The 25,003-nt window shown below is 42.5% G+C and overlaps 1 protein-coding gene across 3 annotated transcripts in view; it reads left to right on the forward strand.

Moving 5' to 3' along the window:
- Positions 1-995: 995 nt before the first annotated feature.
- The window catches only part of Asph (aspartate beta-hydroxylase), a 59,930-nt gene continuing 35,922 nt past the window's right edge, over positions 996-25,003 (forward strand). Inside the window, exon 1 of one of the 3 annotated variants that reach the window (XM_032906094.1) lies at positions 996-1,533. In XM_032906094.1, coding sequence (XP_032761985.1) covers positions 1,410-1,533 — 124 coding nt within the window. In that variant the 5' untranslated portion in view covers positions 996-1,409. The remainder of the gene's footprint in view (positions 1,534-25,003) is intronic. The other 2 variants (XM_032906085.1, XM_032906075.1) reach the window with 2 other exon arrangements.

Here is a 25,003-nt window from a genome sequence, read left to right on the forward strand (position 1 = left end):
TCAGCTTCTCCTCGTCCCTGTCATTGTTTCTTACTGAAATAATGTCCTCTGTGGGCAAGAAGGGGAACCCAAGAGAGAAGATCCTATAGGCAGAGGAGGCTCTGCGATAAAGAAATGCAGTAAAAGCGGACCGCAACTCCCATCTTCTTAGTGTGAAAACTGAAAACAAGGCCTTCTTTCTCCCTGTTCTGCAAAGCTGCCCTCAATGGGTTCCACTCTTCCCCTGGCATTCACTACATTCATTACTCAGCATTCACAGCTGACTAGGCAGAGGCCAGTGGAACCTAAGAATTGTCAGTGGTGGCTTAGGAAACTGCAGGCTCTGGGGTCGTCGTCCCACAGTAGTGTCTTTCTCTGGGTCTTTTGCAAGGGACTGCTGCCATGGTGGTCCAGAGCTCCAGGAAATTCTTGAAGTTGACGGCAATGTATCAAACCACCGAATACTTCATGCTTTTCTGTTGCTCGCAGACGCCAGGTAGGTAATTGGTAACACAAAAATGATGATGACCTCTACTGGACCTTAGCTGCCGTTTTTATTTTTAATACTCAGTTCTCAATTCCGAGGCAGTACACTGTACAAGCATAGGAGGAGATCCGTGACTGGAAACATGAAGTAACTCTAGGTATTAGGGTGGTGAGAGTGTCGTGCATGGTTAAGAAAATAGGGTTTTTGAGTCATATTAACAATTTAATGTCTTAACTAAGGTTCTCCAAAAATACTGATGGCACAAATGGCGTAAATCTTTTTTCTTTCTTTTTTTTTTTTTTTTTTTGGACACTGAAAGGATCAAGGATCACAGTGTACTGGCGGAACTGTGACAAATCCCTTCCAAAAAGAGGGTTTGCACTCTTGGTACGTGCTTAGGCACCGGAACCAAATTCCCAAGAAGCCAAGAGGTGGTGCGCTGCTGTCGGGCACCGCCCTCATACCCGCCCCATTCCGTTGGAACCAGAGCGCCAACGCTCGCGAGAGTCCTGCGGGCTTCCACGTTTGCCACGTTCCAGAGGATCAAGGCAGACTAGAAAGCCACAAGCTGCTAGGGCTTTGCAGCCACTGCGCAGCAAAAGACAAGCTTAGTCCTGCCGAGGGCTTGGGAGCGTAGCCTGCCCCGCCCCCTGCCAGCGGTCCTTGGGATTGGCTTGTGTTGGCGTCCTTCAAATTTGGTGGGTGGGCCGAGGCTGGCGTGGGCGGGGCCGAGGCCGCGGGGAGCAGAGTGCTCCTGGCAGCCTAGGGAGTCGCAGGCTAGGCGCACGCGAGGCTGGCCGCGCCGCTGCACGCTTGTGCTAGTCGTCCGAGGCGCGGTGAGCGCGGTGGACGCTGAGGCGCTGCTGCAGGAGTCCAGGAGCCCCGGTGTCCCTAGAGCACTCAGCAAGGCCCCGGTTCTCTGCAGTCCCTAGAGCAGCTCGCGATGGCCCCGCGCAAGAACGCCAAGGGCGGCGGCGGCAACAGCAGCAGCAGCGGCAGCGGCTCGGGCAGCGGTAGCCCGAGCACCGGTAGCAGCGGTAGCAGCAGTAGCCCCGGGGCGCGGAGAGGTCAGAGTCCCCGCAGGCCAGGCCCTGGCTGCGGGCGGGAGCCGGGTGGGAGCTGCAGGTCTGGTCTGGTCATCTGTCCGCCGCTCCTCTCCATCCTTAGCGAGGCTCCTGTGTGCGCGGGGCGAGGCCGCGTTCACCGGGTTGGGAGGCGGAGGGGCAGAATACGCCAGCGGGGGACTCTAGCACCCGCCTGCCCGAGCATTGCGCGGCCCTTTCCTTTTCTTTGCTGGTGGAAACCGCGCGTAGAGGGTCTTTTCTTGCAGATTTCAGGTCGCTTGACCCTGAGCCAAAGTCAGGGAAAGTAAGTTTCAGCCTGGCCAGCAGCATTGAGGAGCAGCTTGGAGGAGTGTATTCAGAGGCCGGGATGAGACTGGATGCATCGTTCTTGCAAATTATTTTAAGGAGTTTTGTTTCGTTTTCTTAAAATGTGTTGCGTTTGCATTTTAAAATGCGAAGGGGTATCATAAAGTACTATAGGTATTTTTGTGTGCTCTCTTCCTTTTCCTTTTCTTAAACAAACAAACCAAACAAAACAAGACAAAACAAAACAAAAACCAAAACAAAAAACCCTACTGGTTATTCACCTTTCTTCTCCATGTGCTTAGCCAGCAGAGTGGAGAACAGATGTTTTAAATCTGTTTCGTGTCATATTTCACCGGTTCTCAGTTTCTTTTATATTTCCTTTGACTCATATTTAGAATATTGGGACTGGAACACACATGTGTACTGAATGTGAGCTCTCAGCATCACTGGAAATGATTTAGATTCTGTGCTGCGGTCTCTGGGCAGCCCATTATTATATGTCATATATAGATTGGATGATTATGGTTTTATTAATATACGTCAGGAAAAGAGATGAGCCAGCTCTGGATTTTCTTCATAGCACTTTACCGCCTTCGTGTATATTGTCTTTGTTTCACTCTCTTCTATTTATTCCCTTTTCTCAACTAGAATAGTTCTTTCCCTTAATAGATGTGCAATAAATATTTGATTAGAAAAAAAATGAATCACTAAAGGTAAATGGGGGAAGTAATGCAGTTAGATCCATAGTACACAATGACATTTCGAGAACTGTTTGTATTCTTAATGGAAAGAACTCTATGTACACAGTTTGAGGTCCAAGGCTATTGTAGTAATTAATACAAGTAAAAAGGAGATTCTGGTTCTCTGGCTCCTAAGTCGGCTAATTTGGCGTAGGCAGCACCGCTGCTCTGTGGCTGGAGCTGTGGATTTGAACTATGTGAATGAGAAGAGCCTACTGAATGTTGAGGTACTGTAGAGAAAGTTAATGACTACGGTTTTAACGTTTTCTGTAGCTATTGGCTAGTGAAATGTGCTTTTGCTCCTGTCCCAGGAGCTGTATGTGCACACTCGGGGGAAGTGCTCTAGCCATTCATTGAGCCTACACCCCAGTCTTCATCACTATCCTTTCAACTCCTGAGTAGACAAGTGACCTCATCCAGGGAATCCATTATGAGGCCAGTCAGTACAGTAAGTACGGAGAGAGTGCATCATTTCCCTATAAATAAACCAGTGTAGCAGTTTGCTGATCGGGTTAGAAAACACCAAGATGTATATAGTACTCTATTCTATCATTAGGATGTCTACTACCTTATTCTTTCATTTGCTCACATTTTAGAGTGTCCGGGCTGTAATGAAACACACTTTCATTCATAATGAATGAAACACCCATGTTCTAAACCCTCCCCCAAAACCCAAGCCTAAGTTACATAGAGCGCATAATTCTTCCTAGGCCATTATTTTGAATAACCACTTAACCATTGAGTTCTGACTGGGTGAAGGAGAAGGCACCAGATGTGGAAACAAATGTGTGGTTCTGTTTATTGCTTTCTTACAGCAGGGTACCTGAGAGATAAACACTGTACTGAAAGAAAAGTTAACTTTATGTGGTCACTGAGGCAGCTGTGGCCTTTAGTGTCTTTTGGTTACATAAGGTGAGACTATTACTGCTTAACGGTTATCTTGCTCAGCCTGTGGAAACCCAGGTAGGAAGGAGGAGCACAGACTAAAATGCAGGTTTTCTGTCACACATCATTCCACCTCACTGTTTGAATGGTGGGTTCTTAAGTAGGATATGTCAGATCTTATAAGGGTGGGGAGTTGAAGTAGTTTGTCAAGTTTTCTTCTGGTACTTTCCATGGCAGAGTTACAGTCATTGCAGAAATTTGTGCTTTTGTCATTAACTAATAGGCCTTTGACCAAAAAAAATATGTTTGAAGTAGCACATTTGAAAATCCTAGTTTGAAAAGGAAACGCCCTAAGTTTGTCACATGGGAATCTGATGTCAGTGGTGACATTGGTCTCGTGACTCATTAGTACTTAGATTTTTATTGTAAAAGTGTGATGAGAGATGGGAGATGTGTTTCTTTCCCATAAAGCACACCTATAGGGAAAACATCTTAAAGCAGGTTTCTGCTTTTCATTTTCTTCAGCTCAGCTGAGAAATGATACAGTAGAATTTCATTTAACATTTTTCAAATGCACTCTTTAGAATACGGAAGAAGGGTGTTTTAATGTGCATATAAAAATGTGCTTTACGGCCAGGGTTCAGAAGATAAGCGTTTCACTCATAGAGTGTGCTTCATCATTAAGTGTCCAGTGGTCCCAGAAAAGTCTTTTTCAGACAATTGATTGGGAAAGCTTTTCAGGAAGAGGGGACATGGTTGCCTTTGGGTTCCTGATACAGTACAGAGGGGGCCAGTGCCGTGTATCCCCATTGTGCCCAGTGTCTTGACATAACCACCCTTTGCCTCTTTCGGCTATGGCCTGCTTTTATCTTGCCACTTACCAGGAGGTGTCGCTGTAGAACATGTTTCCTCTCCCAGTTTGAAGCTTCAAGTTATATAATGGCAATTGGGCCTTAAAATTATTTTAATCAGTCTGTACTCACCCAGGAACTCTTATCTGCTGGTGTTCAGTTCTTTCAAGATAGCTAACAGATTTTGAAATTTAATAATAAGCGTTCGTGTGGGACAACCTTAAGACTTATCAAGAATAAAATCTATCCATATATATTTTTTATGTAAATTCACACAATCATTTGATGCATTTTAGTCATTGAGAAACACACTTCCGAATTTATTCTTCCCCAGCATTCATATACTTTTTCTGTCTCTTAGGTTACTAATGTACACAGTATGCTGCTGAGTGTGTCTTGGCTTTCTTAAAAGAAGGGGGCCCAGTCATGGTTCTTTTTACTTAACCAAGGGGATCAGTTAGAGGCAGTGGTTTAATACTCTATCAGTCATTTAAGGATGGAAAAATAGGAAGGCCATAATTTGCTCACTCTAAGAACTGTATGTTTTTGTTGTGCTGGTAGCACTGTTTTGCTAGCTTGGCCAGATCATATGAAAACAAGTTCTATAAAATTCTTGGAGGAAATTCTTTACAACCATACCATGGACTGGGAACTACAGACTCATAATTGCAATCCTGTACTAATATCATCTGTCTCATAGAAATTATTAGAAAATACATAGATAAGATTTATATTTTCTGCCAGTTAATAATACTATTATGGCTAAATGCTTATGTGGGCTAACTTCTTTATTTCTGGTTAGTATTAGATATTTTGTTCATGTGTACTGATCCCCAAAGAGAACAACAAAAAACCTATTTTTCTCATGAAAAGGCAGTGCAGTTTGGAACAAAGAATCTGATAGACCAGGCTTAAGAAACATGTGGCAACTACCCAAAGACTATACATGGACTGACCCTGGGCTCCAACCTCATAGGTAGCAATGAATAGCCTAGTAAGAGCATCAGTGGAAGGGGAAGCCCTTGATCCTGCCAAGACTGAACCCCCAGTGAACATGATTGTTGGGGGGAGGGCGGTAATGGGGGGAGGACCCATAGAGAAGGGGAGGGGGAGGGGTTAGGGGGATGTTGGCCAGGAAACCGGGAACAGGAATAACAATTGAAATGTAAATAAGAAATACGCAAGTTAATAAAGATGAAAAAAAATGTTACCTTTTAGCACAATTAAAAAAAAAAACAAAAAACCCCATCAAGCTCTCTTTACCAACTCATGCCAAGAATCATCACTATTTCCTTACTGCAATGCTTATATTAGACATAAATTTTGACTGTACTTTCTCTAATTTTGTGCACTCATTAAATTATTTTTAATGTTAAAAAAAAAAAAGAAACATGTCTCAAGTCTCTCTGATGTCTCGAACCTTAATCCATTTACTCTGTTTTGGTTCCTAGTACCAATAGCCTAAGCCAAATTTGATATGTACACTTGTCCAGGCTGATGGTTAGAGTGCAAAACCTGAGCGGATACAAAGTATACATCTTGACCCTCTATACTACTGTTACTCTGTAGCATGTTTGTTTCCAAATGAAGGATACTTTTTGCAGTAGACTGTATTGTAACTTTCTGAAGCACTCGATACATTTTTGTAAGCATTGCCTTTGTACAGCAGCCTTCCAGTTGCTGTTTGCCTGCTGCTCTCTTAGGCTTTTGTAACACTCTGTATCGTAGTACAACTCAGATACAATTTGCTCTTTTGATGCTCTTCCAGCTACGATTTAATGTCAGGAGAAGGACTTGGCCTGCATCTTCAATATGCTACTTCTGCATCCCCAGCAAGTACAAAATCCAACAGACTGTTAAGTCAATCCCATTTAGTAAAAACTACATAAAAATTATGTTGGCTAAGGCTAGAGTTGATAGTAATGTATAGTGCACTTCAAGATAAGACATTTTAAAAAAAATTCACTATAAAAATCATATTTAAACATAGAATGTTTTGCCTGATTTACATATTATACATGTTGAAACATTGTAAGTTATTCCATTCATATATATAATATTTCACTGTCAGTTAAAAATTTACTGAAAGCCATTTACGATTTACCAGGATAATATGAGGAAAGCTTCAGTTGTCTGTCCTTAAACCTAGTGGTACCTGGCTGGCTCCGTCTACTGCCCCTGTGTGTTGTTTCATGGGTAGAATATGCCATTTGTAGTGAACACATATCTGTTCCATCCTATAGAAGGCTAGTGATGAAATGCTCACCCCCTCTGTCCCACCACAGTGGTGTATTCTGGAATCCAGTCCATGAGCTCTGATACTGCTGGGAGCCTGGGTGGTGGATTATCAGACTTTATAATTAATTTTACCTTTATTTTATGTTCCTCTGCCTTGGGTGTTTGCACATTTGTTCTGCAGTTGGCATTTTATTTCACGGATCTGATATAGTTCCTTTCAGCTGCTGGCCCGATCTTTCAATAGCAAGGCATTGAATGGAACTAATTCTGATCAGATCCCTGATGGCTGAAGACAAGCAAGTTATTACCTATTAGACTGAGAGATTTTTTACATTCCCTTTTTTCCACGAGCTTTTAAAGGGAAAAGTTACAGGAAAAGTGGCAGAAGGTTGCAGGGTGTCCTTCGCCCTTGAGATACAAGGAAGCTTGGCTCATTTTACAAGTGCCACCACCTCCTATAGGTAGTTTTTTTTTCTCCTAGGCAGAGATCAGTATGAAAGGGGAATGGGGGTGGGGGTGTCCGTTTCCAGAGGAGAGCCTTAGCCGGAGACAGAGCTCTTGCTGAATTTGGAGAAATGTTGACTCTTCTCTGTGTATGTCCACAGGTCTAACCCAGTGACTCATTCATTATGGAAGGTAGCCAGGGTTGTCTTGTTTTTAAAGTGGAAGAATATTGTTTGATAAAATAATCTCATTCCATAACCACCATTGTTATAATTTTGCTCCTGTTTGCCGTAGGCTCGATGGCCATTTCTGCCCTGCCAGACAGTCATTGTTAATATGTCATATCTATTATATTTCTCATGCCACGTATGCCTGTATGCAGAGTGTTAACGTTCACTGTGTGTTTGAATTCAGTCATGCTAACGTGGCATGCTGGGAAGTCTCTTCAGCTTTAGGTTCACACGCACATATTGTTCGGGAATAGCTAACTTCTTTTCCGTGGACAAAAGCTAGTGTTACAAATGTGTATTGAAAGACTATCTAGCATCGAAGTTTACCTTTCCAGTCTTTGAGTCAAAATGAATTTTTTTTTCTTTTTTTTTTCGTAGCTGGGGACTGAACCCAGGGCCTTGCGCTTGCTAGGCAAGCGCTCTACCACTGAGCTAAATCCCCAACCCCATCAAAATGAATTTTAATAACATGCTTCTGGCTGAATTTTCAAAATTGCTCCGAGTACTTGTTTTTTGAAACTACCACCTTTCACTTCATAAGTAAAACCCGTCTGTACTCTTAGATCTGTATCTGTTGAAGTGTGATATTTTTTTTAACAGTATCCACTATATATGTGAAGGAACAAACCATTCTCACCGTGTGGATTTTCTTCTGGAGTATCACTTCTTAGCCACTCTTACATATTATGTATTGTATTTATAAATGTACACATGATTAAAATATACTTACTATTAAAGATATATTTTTAGATTGATTTAAAATTTAAAAGAATTTTATTTCATGTGTATGGGTGCTTGTTTGCATGTATGTTTTGTGCACCATATTCGTGCCTGATGCCTGTGGAGACCAGTAGAGGGCGTCCAATCTCTCGGGACTAGAGTTACAAACAGTTGCGAGCCACCATGTGGATGCTGAGAATTGATCCTGGCCTTTAGAAGAGCAACCAGTGCTCTTAACCACTGAGCCACCCATCTGTCCAGCCCAAGATTTATTTTCCCTTTCTGTCTATGTGTGTATTTGTGTATGTGCACAAGAGTACATGTGCCTTTGGGGGCCAGAAGAGGGCATCAGCTCCCTTGGAGCCGGACTTACAGAAGCTGGTAAGCAGCCTGGCATTGGTGTTGGGAACCAAACTCAAGTCCCATGGGAGAGCAGGAAGAGCTCTGAACTGCAGAGCTATCTCTCTAGCACCAAATGTGAAATATTTTATTGCTAGCATTATGGGCAAAAACTGCTTGAGAAGGCTGTCTGTATCCTTACGTATAGAGATGTGCATGTGCTTGTCTAACATGCAGTAAAAGTGTTTGGGACCTGGTTCTGGCTCAGTTTACCATGGTCTTCATTTCTGTGGCCACAATTCTTCACTGTGTGCATATGCTTCTTCCTGTTTGATCAGGCTGCCTGAGATTGCTGCTCCTTTGTGCTCTACCTTCCAAACCGAAACCAGCTTGCCCCTTTTCTATGTGTATCTGAATATTTTTTCATGCTATGAAATTAGATTGGAGCTCTTGCCCTCTTGCTCTTCCCCTCTTCCCCTTTGTCCCCTCTCTCTCCAATCCCTTCTCCCCTTCTCTCCACGTGCTCATGGCGGGCCTCTACATCACTTCTCTACTCTATTTCTGTTTCTCTTCTCTTCTCTCCTCTTCCTCCTCCTCCTCCTCCTCCTGCTCCTCCTCTTCTTCCTCTTCTTCCTCTTCTTTCTCCTCTTCCTCCTCCTCTTCCTCTTCTTCCTCCTCTTCCTCCCTACTCCCTCCCCCTCTTAACTCCCCTCCCCATGCTCTGAATAAACTCTATTCAATACTTAAAAAAAAAAAAAGATTGGAATTGTTTGAGTCATAGCATGAATTAACCCTTTTGGGTATTGAGTATTTTATTAAACCCAAAGTGGTCGTATGAATTAATATCCTACCTACAGTGAATTATAGTAGTTACCTTTCTTGTTGCCACTCTCGATAAAGTTTAACATTTGTAAGTTTGGTGCATGTTAAGTACTCCTGCATGGCTAAGGTTTGCATTTTCCTGCATCCTAGTAAGACGTGACATGTTTCTTCTGTGACTTTTTTTCATACTATTCCCTGGTGTTGTTAACTTGTATGTGTGCGTGTATTGACTGTAGAGTGTGTTTCACAACCCAAAGCCTTTTGTTTGCTTGAGTGGCAGGTCGAGGACTTCTCTGTTCCATCATGGATTGTTTACACTGCCATTTCCTGTGCTATATTTTCCTCAACAGAACTTGATACTTTTTGTATAGCAATAATAGAACTTTACTGCTTTCTACTGAATGGTTGGGGCTTTTGTGTTGTATAACATCGTTTGGAGCCGAGATGGTGACATTCCTTTTAAGTATGATCATAAAATATCTGAAAGTTTGCTCTTTTGTGTTTGGATCTCAACAGCGCTAGGTACTGACTTACTGTGTATGGACCGTTCAAGTGGAGGGGATCTGTTTTACATATTTGTTTTTTACAGAGTAGGTAAGGAAGCGTTCTGTAGTTAGCATTCATACGGACTTTGCAAAGTCAGTCTTACCTTTTTCTAAGCCTTGAACCATGTTCCAGGAGGAGAGGCCCATGTTACTGAGTGCGCTTTAGCTGTGTGTGAAGGTTCCGTGTATGAAAGCACAGGTCACACCCCCTTTCGCTATTGTTCTTTCTGTGTACGGCCTTTTTTTCTGCATTTTAGAACATGCTTCTCAAGGTTTTATGAATAATTTTTTTTTTTAGAAATTTGGGTAGAATATATTGAATTTATAGAATAATTTGGGACAAATTATATTTTTATAATATTGAATCTTATATCTGAGAATAATATAACTTTTAGATTTTTAGTTTTATCCAAAAGTTTGTACACATCTATTGTTAGAGGTAGTTTTGTTTGTGTGTGTGTGTGTGTGTGTGTGTATGTGTGTGTGTGTATGTTTCTTTTCTTCCTTTTCTTTTTTTTCCTCCTTCCTTTCTCTCTCTCTTTCTCTCTCTCTTTCTTTCTTTTTTTCTTTCTTTCTTTTTTCTATGTAGTCCTGGCTGTTCTGTCCTGGAATGTGCTTTGAACACCAAGCTAGACTCAAAGTCAGAGGTCCTACCTTCCTCTGCCTCCTGAGTGCTGGGATTAAAGGCATGCATCACTACTTCCTGGTTCATGTTGTTGTAGTAGTAGTAGTAGTAGTAGTAGTAGTAGTAGTAGTAGTAGTAGTAGTAATAATGATAATAATGAATAGTACTAACAATACAGTCTCATTGCCCATGTTGTCCTGAAAATGGCTGGACATGTAGCCCAGGCTTCCTGTAAATGTGTGCTCCTCTGCTTTTGCCTCCAGAATTCTCAGATTATTGACAGATTACCACCATTTCTGGTGATCCTTTTTAGTTTTCAAAGTATTTTACAATTTTTATTTAGATTTATTTTATCTATAGGAATATTTTACCTACTTACATGTGTACACATTGCATGTATGATGTATGCCTGGTGCCCACAGAGGTCAGAATAGGGTGTTAGATCTTCTGGTACCTGACTTAAGGATGGTGGTGAATTGCCACGTTGGTGCTGAAACTGAACTTGGGTCCTCTTCAGGAGCAGCACGTGCTCTTAACTGATGAGCCATCTCTCTGGTTCTATCGGTAGTATTCTTTAACAAGCATTTTAATTATCGAGAAATTTGAAAGTGCATCCAACTTGATACTCCTACCTAGCTTCTGCAGTGATATTTAATGTGTTTGCTTCCTGCTGCATACTTGTCAAAAAGACAACAGCATACTACCCTCTGCTAGACATCTGTGTTTCCTTGCCATTATCAAGAACTTAGCCTATGTTTATAGTTTTATTTTCCCTTTGTGGTAAAATTTAAATATTCATACAACGGATTTCACAAATTTTAGTTTGCAATTCAAGGATAAATGTATTGCCTACCTATGTAATTTGCCAACCACTCTAGAAAGTTCTCTTTAACTTCCCCACTATCTTGTGAAGCCACATGACCATGTTAATCTTGTCTGTTTTAGGAACTTTTGTGTAAATACTTTGTGTAAAATGGCTTTCGCTTAGCGGGATGTTTTTGGGATTCACCCCCATTACTGCACACAATACGACCCCACTGTTGCTCCTTTTCTGCTGGTTGTTGTGTGAGTAGAGCACAGTTGGCCGATCTCTCTTCCTGATAGATGCCTCGGCAATTTCCAGGTGTCTAGACTGTTTGGAAGAACAATCTGTAAATATATAAGGTCTGTAAGAAATATGTGTTTATGTTTTTGAGCAAAAACGAGAGGAGTTGCTGTGTTATAGGACCTGATGTGTTTTTAATTTTTATTAGATGCTGGTAAGCCCTTTAATAGAGTGGTTGTGAAGTGTATTTCCTGTTCCTACCAACACCAAGATGAGGCGTTGGTAGTCAGCGTTCCTTTGTGGTGAAGAGATACCATTGGCCACAGCAACTCGTATAAAGGAAAGCATTTAATTGGGAGCTGACTTAAGAGTTTCAGAGGATTAGTCCCACAGTAATCATGGTGGGGAGCAGACATAGTGCTAGAGAAGGAGCTGAGAGCTCTACGGCTGCATATGCTGGCAGCAGGAAGAGAGAGAGTGCAATAGCCTTGGTTTGGGCTTCTGAAGCTTCAAAGCCCATCCCCTGTGACAGCTCTGTCTTCCAACAAAGCCACACCCCCCAGTCCTTTAAGTAGTGCCACTCCCTGGTGATTAAGTATTCAAATATCTGAGCCACTGGGGAGCATTCTTATTGCAACCAGCACACCTATGCACCAACATCCGATGTAAAATCTGAGGTGTACTCCAGGTCTGAGAGCCTTCTCCCGGCTTACAGTTATCTTTCTCCGTTCACTGTGGGTGTCACACTTTGCTTGTGATTGTTGGCCATATGCATTCTTCTCTTGTCAGTTTTTCATGTAACCTTGCCACCATCCTGCCTTTGTATTACTGAGAGAGAATTATGTATTCTAAATGGGCGGTCTTTTCAGTTATGTGTAGGAGTACAACTTGTCCTAATCAATAACTTGACTGTATTTTTTCCCCCATTTTTTTTCCCTTTGTTTGGTTTGGTGTGTTTCTTGAAGGCAGCAAAAAGATAGATCCTGTCTTCTAACCCACTCTGCTAGTCTGTGTCTCTTTGCTGGGGAGTTGAGGCTGCTAGTGGTTGACAGTTGTTGAATAATATGTATTAACCCCTGTCATTGTGTTGTCTTGAGGTGTTTTCTTAGGGCTCTTTTTTAGTAACTGTTGGGAATTTTTTTATTTATTCCCTGTGCCCTCTTGGGTGTGTTTTTCCTTCTCTTCATAGCCAAGCCTCCCTTCCCATGTCCGCTTTAGGTAGACCTGGCTTACTGCTCATGAATTCCTTCAGTCTGTTTTTATTATGGAAAGACTTTCTTTCTTTGACTGCAACTGATATTTTTTGGGGGTAGACTAGTCTATTCTAGCATCTCTAGTCTTTCATAAATTGTAGAACATAGGTCCAATTCCCTTCTTTCAGTCAAAGTCTCTATTGAGTATTGAGAATTAGTTGTCATTTTGATAGATTACCTTTATATGTCTCTTGTTATTGTTGCAGTTTTCAAAATCTGTTCTTTGTTCTGTACGGTCTGTACCTTGATTTATTGTATAATACAGGGAGTTCTTTTTCTGATTTTTTTTTTCTATGTGATGTTTTTACACCTCTTGAACCTCGATAGGAATTTCTTTCCTTAAATCTGGTAAAATTTCTTTTATGATTTTGCTGAAAATATTTTCTGTGCTTTTGGCCCAAGTTTCTTCTCCTGCACCTGTGGTGTGTAGGTTTGGTCTTTTTACAGAGTTCCAGAGTTTCTGCATTGTTTTTTTTTATCCTGGAATTTCTAGATGTAACATTTTCTTTGACCAAGAGATCCTATTCATCTGCCTCATCTTCAAGACCTGATGTTGTCACTTCCACTTTATTTAGAGGCTTTCCACTTTCAAATTTTATTTTAGTTTGACCTTTTGCAGAAATTCTATCTTTATTAAATTTTATTTCCATATCTTTAATTATTTGTTTTATTTCACCCAAACATTGGTGTTTTCACAGTCTGCACTTTATCAGTCATGTGTGTCCTCTTTGAATTGCTTGAACACATTTATGTTTGCAGTTTGAAATCATTGCCTTGTCAGCCATCTCTATATTATATTTCTCAGGGAATATTACCATTGGATTACTAAGTTTTGGAGGACACACATTGTCTTGGTTTCTTTCCTTTGATTTGTTTGTTTATTTGTTTGGGAATGGGAACTAGGCATCTGGAATGAGGTGTTGGTAGTATTTCTTGGTTTGGCCATCTGTCTACTTTTGTTGAGTGGCATTTGGATCTCTGCTGATAGCCTAACTTGTCAGGTTATGAAGCAGCTGAACAGTGCTTGTGGTTGAATATTGGTATAGCACAGTGTTGACGTGTGAATGTCAGAAGTTGGCTGTCTCAGCTTAGTGAGGCCTAGATGCAGCTTCTGAGCACAGGAACAAACCTTCTGAAGAAGGAGAAGGTTCTTGATGAAAATCCTCAGAAATCTGGAATGCTCATGGGGATTTACATGTAGTTTTTAGGTAGCATGGCCCTTAGGCATGTCGGGGGTGTTTGAGGTTGGAGCAGGCTGTAGGGCTCTCAGATAATGGGGGAGGGGGAAGAACAAACATGCTTCATGTTAGTATGTACTTTTAGATTTCTGATTTTACTGTCTCCAGCCTAAGAAACTTGATATTCTTAGGTCAGAAAGCTAACTTATGTTTTCTTTTAGGAACTTGAGAGTTTTAGATTTAATATTTTATTAAAAGAGCAGCATTATTTTTGTTTTGCTTTTATCATTGGTTCAAAAGCACTTTGCTTTTTATCATTAGGTTGCTTTTGTGCCCTTGTTAAAAAGTAAATGAGGGTATAATTTATTAAGTGTTCCTTAAATAAATGTAATTACTTCTGTGTTCTTTACCATGTACTTTAAAAATTATCTATTTGTGCTTGAGTGTCTGCCACAGTCCTGATTCCTCTAAGTACATGGTAACTAGTGAGAGTCAGCAGTAAAAGTCCACACTCGTTATTCTCTTTTAGTGAGGGTTCTGAATAGCTAGTTCTGTGTACCCTATGAGTGCTTTCAGTAAACGGCCCAGTTTCTGCAGAGAGAAGCATCCTGGGTCTATGCTGAGGTTTGCATTGACTCTTTACATCAGTTGGTGGGAATCTGTGCCTCAGCAGTGCCAACTCTTCTATCCCATGACCCTGGCATTCATTCATTCATTCATTCATTCATTCATTGAACACATTTATTCATCAAGATCTTTAATTTCTTTCTGCCTTGTTCTGTCTGTAGTTTGGGGTATGGCCTCATAATATACTTTGTTGAATGGTTTGTACATTTACGAATTTTGACGCCTTTGTGATTCACATTAACAAAATTATTTTGTGGCAACCGTAGTGGTGTGTAACTTGGGATACACTTGGGATATAGAGGTGGGAGGATTCTGACTTTGAAGCACCAAGGGTGGCTGCTCAAAAACATCTTAAAAATCAAACAAAACAAAAAACAGAAACACCCCAATTATGGACCAAGCGTGTGACTCATTGATAGTATCTACCTACTATGTGTGTAATAGCCATGGGTTTGATCCCCTAGCGCTGCAAGAGAATAGAAAAAATTCCTTCTGCTATCATGTGCAGATTTTGTGTATAGACTTAGAATTGATACACGTATCTTAGATCATATGACCTCATTAATTCTCTTTTCAACTTCTAGTAGTATATGTACATATTACATATACCTGTACATATAGTCTCTGGGATTTTTCCATGTACACATCTCATCACTCATTAATAGAAAGGTTCTTTACGAACCTTTGTTTATCAGTGATGAAGGCAGACGTTCCACCTTTGTTCTAGCAAGCCAAGTACTGACTGTAGGCGTTATGTAGCTGTCCATATCAGGCTATGGGAATTTATGTATTTCTAGTTTAAGAGTTTTGGCAAATCCCCTTTCTCTCTTCAAGCCCTGTTTGATCATGTTGCACTATCTTTTACACATGGCTTTATCTGCTAATGTTGTACATATACATAGCTTTATCTGCTAATGTTGTACATATACATAGCTTTATCTGCTAATACTGTACACACACATGGCTTTATCTGCTAATGCTGTACACACACATGACTTTATCTGCTAATGCTGTACACATACATGGCTCTGTCATCTGTTAATGCTGTACACACACATGGCTTTATTGCTAATATTATTCACATGACTTAATTACCAGCGCTTAATTAACCTACCCATGGTGTTGTTGCTGATATTGCCCATATATCTTTATTTGCCATGCTGTGCACATGGCTTTATTTGCTAATGTTTTGTTGTTGCTCTTGCATTTGCTCATGATGAATGCAGGTCTGTAATTTCCTTTCATGCTGACACCCTTCCTCATTCCTTCTCCCTTCTTTTCCTTACTAATAATTATGAGTAGTATTTAATATTTTCTCTGCATTTATTGAGATTACATGTATTTTTAAGTCTGTATTTAAGTCAGTAAATTTTTTAAAAGATTTTATTTTATGTATATGAGCACACTGTAGCTTTCTTCAGACATACCAGAAGAGGGCATTACATTACAAGATCCCATTACAGATGGTTGTGAGCCACCATGTGGTTGCTGGGTTTGAACTCAGGACCTCTGGAAGAACAGTCAGTGCTCTTAACCACTGAGCCATCTCTCCAGTAAATTTTAATAACTATGTTTTAATTTAACTCTACTCTCTCCCTTTCCCTTCCCCCCTCCGTTTCCTACCTTATCCCTACCCTTATGTTTTGAGGGATAATCCAACCTCGTAATTTTTATGTTCTTCAACATTACTTGGAAGTTGTTTTAAGCTAGCCTAGGTATCGAATGCCCCATAGTGTTCTTTGCTGGGCCTTGTTTTGACTGTGTACATGAATTAGAGAGTTCTTTTCTTACTTCCGATCTCTATGATCTCTGTATTAGCTTTCATGGGATGTAGCTCATGGGAATCTCCTAGTCATTTCACCTCTGCAAGGTTGGGATGGGGCAGAGCTGAGGGGGGAAGGGCTTTGCTTTCTGATGTGTATATCATCATTGAACTTTCATTTTTTGACTGAAATTAACTAATGTGCATTAATCTCCTTGTGGGCATATTTGAGTTAAAATGTTTTCTAGCTTCAAACAGTTTTGGAAAATACTTCCTGTGTGGTTGCTTTAGTTAGGGTTCTGTTGCTGTGATAATCCATCCTGACCAGAGGCAGGCTGGGGAGGGAAGGGTTTATTTTAGATTACACTGTCAGGTAACAATCCATCACTGAAGGAAGTCAGGGCAGGAACTCAGGCAGGATGGGGACCTGGAAGCAGGAGCTCGGAGGGATACTGCTTACTGGCTCGCCTCTAAAGCCTTGCTCAGCCTGCTTTCTCTTAGAACCAGGACTGACCCCTTGTGGGCCCTCCCACAGCAATCATCAGTCAAGAAAACGTACCATAGGCTAGCCCTGAAAAGGTTCATCTGATGGACGACTTTCTCAGTTGAGGTTCCTTCTTCCTAAATGACTGTAGCTTTTGCCTACTTGACATAAAACTAGCCAGCACAGCATCTTTAACTGTACATCTTGTAAGCAAAATGTAGCTATTCTGTACCTAGCACTCGATAATAATAAAAAATAAATAAATCAGTAAGTATTAAGATGTAAGATTTGTTAAACTTACTGTTTTCAAACCCTAGGGATGCTTTATTGAGTTTACTGTGTGAGCTTTTTTTTTTTTTTTTTTTTTTTTTCTCTGTCAGACTCTGACCATTTGCAGGTACCTGTGAGGAGCTAGGCTATTTACTCCTGAACGGGCACTTTGGTTGGTCACCTGTCCTTCCTATTCACAAGACATGCCTTGAACTAGGGGACATTACTTTGTCCAGGTTGAACTTATTTCTTCATGAGTGAAGCAGTGTTTATTTTCTTGAACTTTTAAGACATATTTTGGCTTTTGTCTGACTAATCTGTTTGTCACCAGTATGCCTAAAGGCCTAGAGTACTGGTGTGGATCTAAGACATGATTATTAACAGTTTCTCTTGCCACCGTGGAGGTCTTAGATATTTGTCCCACATGTGGTGTAGTGTTAACAATTGTGGCTCAAGGAATTGGGGATTTGAAAAGCTGATGTAGAAACAGACATCAGTAAGAATAGACAGATCACTCAGAGGGCACTGCTGAGCAGCCTGGCAAGGAGGAGGGCTGGGGTTAGCAGTGCACTTGAGTCTATAAGGCAATAAATTGAGGCTTGCTCCTCCTTCCTTCCTCCCTTCCTTTCTCTCCCCTCCCCTCCCCTCCTCCTCCTCCTCCTCTTCCTCCTCCTCCTCCTCCTCCTTCTTCTTCTTCCTCTCTCTCTCTCTCTCTCTCTCTCTCTCTCTCTCTCTCTCTTTCTCTCCCCGTCTTACTCTGTTCTTACTCATCCATCCCCAATGTCTCACTGATCGGAAGAGAATTCTAGAACATAGTCTCTGTCTTTATTAGCACAGATGCTGTATACTGTCGCAGTGTATTGAGACAGTACAATAAATGCAAGTACAAATGCAAGTTGAAAAACAAGAACTTTGGTACACTTTAGTTCACCTTAAAATGATCTACCTATAATTCTACATATGGCCAGCCTTATCCCTGCCCTTCTATTTGTCAAACAGCTCCCTCCCATTTTCCTATCTCATTTTAAAAGCTTCCACATCTGCTGCTTGGTGAGTGGAGGTTGATCCCGGAGTCGATATGGTGAGCCAGCTGGCAAGAGGCTCTCTGCCCCTCCATTTGGAACCTTTGATGTTGCAGAAGCAGTTCAGTCGAGAATCTTGGAAAGAGTGTGTTCTGGTAGGACATGAAAAGCCGTGGGCTTATGCGGTTCATCTCTGATGCATAGTTCAATGAAGCCCCTCTCCTTCAGCCGCAGAGGTCGCCTGGGAGTGAAGTTGAAGAGTCAGGCAGCACCAGCCCCACAGTTAAACCTTAAAATCATGGTGCTCTCAGCTGTTAGAGCCCCTTGATCCCAGCCTGCTTCAGAGCAGACAAAGTAAAGGTTGGTGTGTGAGTGCTGTACCTCATCACAGAAGCCCTTAGTGAACTGGGTGCCATCTTCTCTGACCTAGTGCAGTTACCTGACTCCCTGGGAACTCTTCTCCTCTTCCCCGTCCTACATTAGTCTTCCCACCTAATAAAAAGAGTGAACTCAACAGAAACCCTTTGCTCTGTTTACTCTATCATGCAAAGTGTTAGCCAGTGAATGCCAGAGACACCCTTTCTCTTCTCTTCAGGTCTTTCTGGCCAAAGCCAATGGAGACTGTCTACAACCCCAGTCTACTGGGCTTTGTTTGCCCTTTGCTCCTTAGAGGATCATTTTTCCAGTATGTTCCAGTAGGACATCTTTTCTAGATAACCATTCTCCATAGCTTTAACCACACATTGATGGACGCAGTTTCCTGAACAGTAGAAGGAAATAATACCAATAATGGTACAGGGAATAAAATAGCCACTACTGCTCACCAAGGAATAGTGGTATGTCAGACATTGAATGCTTGTCTCTGTTTTAATATTTGATTCCATAGTAATTATCTGTGTCTCCTTTTGTAGATGAGAAATGGAAGGTTAGAGAAATAGTTTGCCAAAGAAAGCTAGCAAAACTTGGAGCTGGAGTACGGATCCCAGTGTTGAGTCTGAAACTGCTGTCACAGAGCACGTTAGAGCATCATTTGTTACTTAGACTACCCAGACCAACTCTCACCGCAGCCTGATGTCACAGCAGACCTTATAAAGTAGAACCTAGATCACAGGCACTTTTTATTGAGAAGTTCTGGTAGTTCGCCAAAGTTGTGATGTCAGCCGGACTCCAGAGCAGGGTCTGTCTCCTCCTGGGCCCCCTGTTCATCCCTTTGTCTGTCATCACTCTCTGAACAGCACTGTTCCTGGAGTGCGCAGCCTCTCTCTCGCCATTTTCTGTCTGACCCCTGTGTATTTCAGCAACAACGTTCTCCATCAGTTCATAAGAAATAAAATTGTTGTGGTCCAGTTTCAACGTGTGGTATGCTTAAAGTTCATCGAGGTTACCAGCAGGAGTTGCTAGGCTCTTGCTCCCCTGACTGGCAGCCGTTGCCAGCACGGCTCAGAACTCCGAGACTCAGAAAGTTACACATCGTCTGCTGTGTGCCAGCTCTTGGTCAGAAAAGGGGTGATCTCAAGCTCTAGAATATTCGTTAATAAAGATCTGTGTCCTAAACCAATAGGATTGGAACCAAACCAATAGTTTGGGAAGAGGACGAGTCCAGGCCTAATTCTTGTGAGCAGGTGACTTAGCATGCCAGTCACCTTGCCTTTCCGCTGTACGGCATCCCTTTCTGCACAATGAATGGCTTATTAAACTGTTTCACTTTTGTGCTTCAGTTTGCCTTCCTTTCCTTGGAGGTGCCCCGCCCCCAAGCCCCGCCCACAAGCGTGCTTCCTTTGCCATCTTCTTTAGACCAGGTCTACTAACCTCCATTACCAGACTCGCCATTTTCTTTGGGACGTGTGGTATGGCTTCTCCGAGAGCTGAGAGTGCAGTCCACACAATTGTCTCCCGCTGAACTTAACCCATTTGCGAACCCAAGCTCTTCTGCTTGCTAATGGAGGTAAACCACCAAACCTCTCCAGTGCTTCTCAGCCTTTCTCCGTCTTCATGACGAAGGTGATGGTACTTACTTCGCAGCAGCGAAGACTGACTGCAAAGTCGATTTCATTCAATTCCACTCAAAGCAGATGTGGATCTGGCTCCGGATGTGCAGTGGTCATTGGCTCGGTGATCATTGGCTCAGATTGTCTCCTATGGACCTTTTTCTTCTGCTCCTTCTCTCCTGTGGGGAACCCAGGAAGGAAGCAGCCAGTAGCAGCGAGGAGAAAACCAAGCAGGGCTTCCCCTTGCATTTTCCTCAGAGCTAGACTAGCTGCTTCTCCTGCCCTACTTGGACTGAGGTTGTCCGGTGTGAACCTGGCTGCCGAGTACCCACTGTGATGGATTAAATAGGCGGAACCCACCATGCAGTCGCCATTCCGGCCTCTCAGCTCTGCTGCTGTTGCCTGGAAGTAGCCATGGCCACTAGAGCCAGGAGGAGAATATCACAGTGTTCCAATAAAACCTGATTATGGGCACTGCAGCTGAATTTCACATAAACCTCACATTATGAAGTTTCTTCTGATTTCCTTTCAGCTCTTCTAAAGCTAAAATCATGCTTAGTGCCTGGATCATTCCCAAACTCAAACAAATAAAACCAAAACCAAAGCCCTAAACCTTAGGACCTTGGCCATGGTTTACTCTTACTTAGGATACTGCAGAGGCTGGGGGTTGCTGTGCCGTAGATAACGTGTTTTTGTGTCTGGTGTTACAGAATCTGCCTAAGCTAGGTCCTCTTTATATGGTGCACCAGTCTTGAGCATCGGAGTAGGTACTCAGTCCACAGAAAGGCAGACAGCATTGGAGTGAACACACACAGGGGAACGTTTCTGTTATTAGTCCAAAACACGATGATAAGAGCTGTGCTGTTTGTTTTGCTTTGGATGTCCTACGTTCTCAAAGATGACCTGTCTCGGGGGATTTCTTGGGCTTGTGCTAAGACGACAGAAATCCTATTGGAAAGTGTTAGAGTGAAAAGAATTCTAAGAACATGTGTACTTCGTGTACATAGAGAATGGTCCAGAGAGATCAAGTCCATCCAGCGTTAGATACAGTAGATAGCTCACTCGCGACAGGCTCTTCCTCGGCTTCTTGGGTCACACTTGTCAGTTCCTTTGTTCTCTGTCTCTCTTTCCCTTTCCATCCCCCGACCTGTCTCCCTCCCCCTCCGTGTGTGTGTGTGTGTGCGTGTGTGTGCGTGTGTGTGTGTGCGCAAGTGTAAGTGTGTGCGTGTGTGCGCGTGCGTGCAATATTTGGAGAAGCTTCACTTATTTGCAAGGTTTCAATTTTCCCTTTTATTTTTAAACATGACTCAAAAGTATGGTCTAAAATTACTCATGTAAATACTGAAGCGTGGAGTCATCTGCTGAATTTTTCTTCTCCTTTTTGGGTTTCAGATTCGAAATTCCTTTGTAAGAATTATGACTATGTCCTCCTCAAAACTAAGATTTGCCAATTTTCGTTAAACAATGCCAGATTATCAAGTAGACCAGATATTTATAGAGTGGCTTGCCACGATAGCACCTGAGTTAGCACGTTTGAAATTCAACAGTCTGATTTTCCCAATGACGACATCCCGAGACCTTGTTCAGCTTTTGTCTGGGCAGTGTGAATTTTACCGCCTTTCTAGCTTCCCCTCACTGGATTGTAGGTTCAGCTGCCTTTTTGACTCACTGTTGTGGGATAGGGCAGAGATTTAGTTGAATAAATGAATGAGTTTGTGTTGAATAAAAATCCGTAGGAACCATTTAAAATTTGCCATCGTAAGAATTAGGCTTGCCTCCCACAGTCCACGCTACCTCACAGAGCTGATCCGTTTTGCCAATCTGAACTTAATGGTGACCCAGAACTTTTTATGTAAAGATAGTATTTTTAGCTAATGCTGTCTTATCGTATTTAAACATCATGACTGTGCTTGGCTCTCTTCCTGTGCATTAGCATGTGTGGATTTTTTAAAATTAGATTCTTCTCTCATAACAACACATCCTGATGGTGATTTTACCTCCCTTTGCTCCTTCTAGCTCCCTTACCCCCCCACCTTCTCCTCAGATCCACTCCCCAACTCTCCTCTTTTAGAAAGGAGCTTGCCTCCAAGAGGTGGCAGCAGACAGAACAAAAGACGATATAATAAGAGAAGGTGAGCGCCCTCTCACTGTTGCTGGACAAGGCAACCCAATAGGAGGAAGAGTCCCAAGAGCCGGCATGAGTCAGAGACACCCCTGCTGCCGCTGTTAGTGATCTCATAAAAACACCACGCTGGGCTGGAGAGATGGCGCAGTGGTTGAGAGCCCTGACTGCTCTTCCAGAGCTCAAATCCCAGCAACCACATGGTGGCTCACAACCATCTGTAATGGGATCTGATACCCTCTTCCGGTACGTCTGAAGTCAGCTACAGTGTACTTAGATAGAATAATTAATTAATTAATTAATTAATTAATTAATTAAAAGACCACCAAGCTAACAGCTGCAACATAGACACAGAGGACCTGGTGCAGACCCTTGCAGGCCCTGTGCTGGCCACTTCAGTCCCTGTGAGCCCATGTGAGCTCTGCTTAGTTGGTTCAGCGAGCCATGCTCTCCTGCTGTCCTCCATCCCCTCTGACTCCTACAATCCTGCCTCCCCCTCCTCTGTGGTGTTCTCTGAGCTCCGAGAGGAGAGTCCCAATGGAGGCCTCATATTTAGACTTGGCATGATGTCTGGCTGTGGGTCTCTGCACCTGCCCCCATCTGCTGCTAGAGGAAGCCTTTCTGATGACGACTGGTCAAGACACCCATCCTCGGTCTCTGGGCTGAATCTCTAGTTCCTGGCTATCCAGGGAGTGTTTGGCATGGGCTCACTTTGAAGGTGACCTAAAACTTGTCATGTAAAGCAGTGTTTTAAGCCAGGGTTCTTGGGTTGTGATCTTTAAGCTCTTCGACTGTGGCTTTCTGCCTGAACATTAGCATCTGTGGGCTTTGTATAAAGCCTGAAGAATTGCACTTTGCAGCAGGTCAAACATTTGGGGGTTACATGCTCCTGCAGTGAAGTTTAGAGCAAAACAAGTTAGTGAGATCGGAATTGTGGGACATCTCTGAGCATGGTAGTGATGTTGATCATAACTCCATGTGACTGGGATATATTGTGATGGGAACACAGGCAGACGTATGCATGGGATAAACAGACTCAAAATTGTGTGCATGTTTTCTTTTTCCATTAACTCTACAAATACTAGGATTTGCCTTATCATTGTATTGGGACAGAAGTCACTATTTGTATTCTCTTTCAGATTTTTGTGGAAATAATGTGTGAACTGGTGTGATCTGTGCAGTGAGGTTTAAAGAAAGGATCAGGCCTAGAAAGGGCCAAGCCTTAGCAGGTCATATCAGATACCCTTGCATATCAGATGCTCCCATTATGATTCATAACAGTGGCAAAATTATAGATATGAAGTAGCAACAAAATAATTTCACGGTTGGGATCCCCACAACGTGAGGCACTCACTGTATTAAAGCATGAGGAAGGGTGAGAACCAAAGGCTTTTTTAAAGTCTCAGAACTGACAGCAACCAACAATTCCTGCATATTTCACCACTGAGAATCTAGAAGTCAGAGAGGCAGGTGGGAGGCTAACGGGACAGAATTTCCATTTTTGCTTAAGGAAAAAAAGAGAGGTAGATTCAGAACAACTATAACTTGATTAATTTCAAGGTAATCCTCAGTGAATTCTGTCTGTAAAAAGCATTCTGAAGTGCCCAGAGAGGCAGCTGCAAACATTTGGACTTTGTCGAGTCCAGGCTGCTAAAGATGGTTTTGTTATATGTTGGGTAGGCATTCGTTGCACATTGGTCTGATTCAATCTTGGCTTCTAAGCTTTGCTGAGCATTTTGGGAATGCCCTGAGGTAAAAGGTGGTCTCCATTAATCACATGTAGAGTGTGAAAGGCAATGGATTTGTGGAACCCAGGTGTGGGAACGTCAAGAAGCTTGTCCAGGTAATACAGAACTCAGGATTTCCCATTTTATCCTAATAATATCCTCCAACCTGCCTGCTTTTTACCCTGTACGATCTTTTCTCTGCCACCTGAGTGCTGGGAAGATAGCTATATACCACCATGTCTGGTGTATCTTTGAATTGTTGATAACGCTTATATAAAGATTTTTTTTAAATGCGATTTTATTATTAAAATAGTGGGCTCCAGCAGAACACAGGTAGGGCTGTTCCTGTAGAAAGTGAGAGAACCAAAGTGTTGCTTGGCAACTGGAGAGCAAGGAAGTCAGACTTCAGTAGTTAAATTTGATAGAATGATGACCAAGTTTTTCTTTTTTTCTTTTTTCTATTTACATTTCAAGTGTTATCCCCTTTCCCAGTTTCCTGTCCATTAAACCCCGTATCCCATTTCCCATCCCCCTTCTTCTATGAGGGTGCCCCCCCCATCTACCCACCCTTTCCAGCCTCCTCACCCTGACATTCCCCTACGCTGGGGGTGGGGGTGGGGGTCCAGCCTTGGCAGGACCTAGGGCTTCTCCTCCCATTGGTGACCAAGAAGGCCATCCTCTGCTACATATGCAGCTGGAGGCATGGGTCTGCCCATGTGTACTCTTTGGGTGTGGTTTAGTGCCTGGGAGCTCTGGTTGGTTGGTATTGTTGTTTTTATGGGGTTGCAAACCCCTTCAGCTCCTTCAGTCCTTTCTCTAACTCCTCCAGAGTCAACACCATTCTCAGTTTAGTGGTTGGTTTCGAGCATTCACCTCTGTATTGGTCATGCCCTGGCAGAGCCTCTAAGGAGACAGCTATATCAGACTCCTATCAGCATGCACTTCTTGGCAATATTGTCTGGGTTTGGTGGCTGTACGTACATGACTGGATCCCCAGGGGTGGCAGGCTTTGAATGGCCATTTCTTCAGTCTCTGCTCCTAACTTTGGGTGACCAAAGTTTTTCATAACTTAGCTAGTGGAAAAAAAAAACCCTCAAAATCATCACCTGTTTTTTACTTTTTGAGAGCCATAAAGAGATGCTAATATTCTGACCTCTGTTTTGAAACCACCTCACCAATGCATAGTTTCTGCCCTTAACAAGGATTCTGCTAGTGTCTGTGCTTCTTAGAGCCAGTGATTTGCAAGTAAG

This window comes from Rattus rattus, chromosome 1 (genome assembly GCF_011064425.1).
Source record: "Rattus rattus isolate New Zealand chromosome 1, Rrattus_CSIRO_v1, whole genome shotgun sequence".
In the NCBI taxonomy this organism is placed as follows: Eukaryota; Metazoa; Chordata; class Mammalia; order Rodentia; family Muridae; genus Rattus; species Rattus rattus.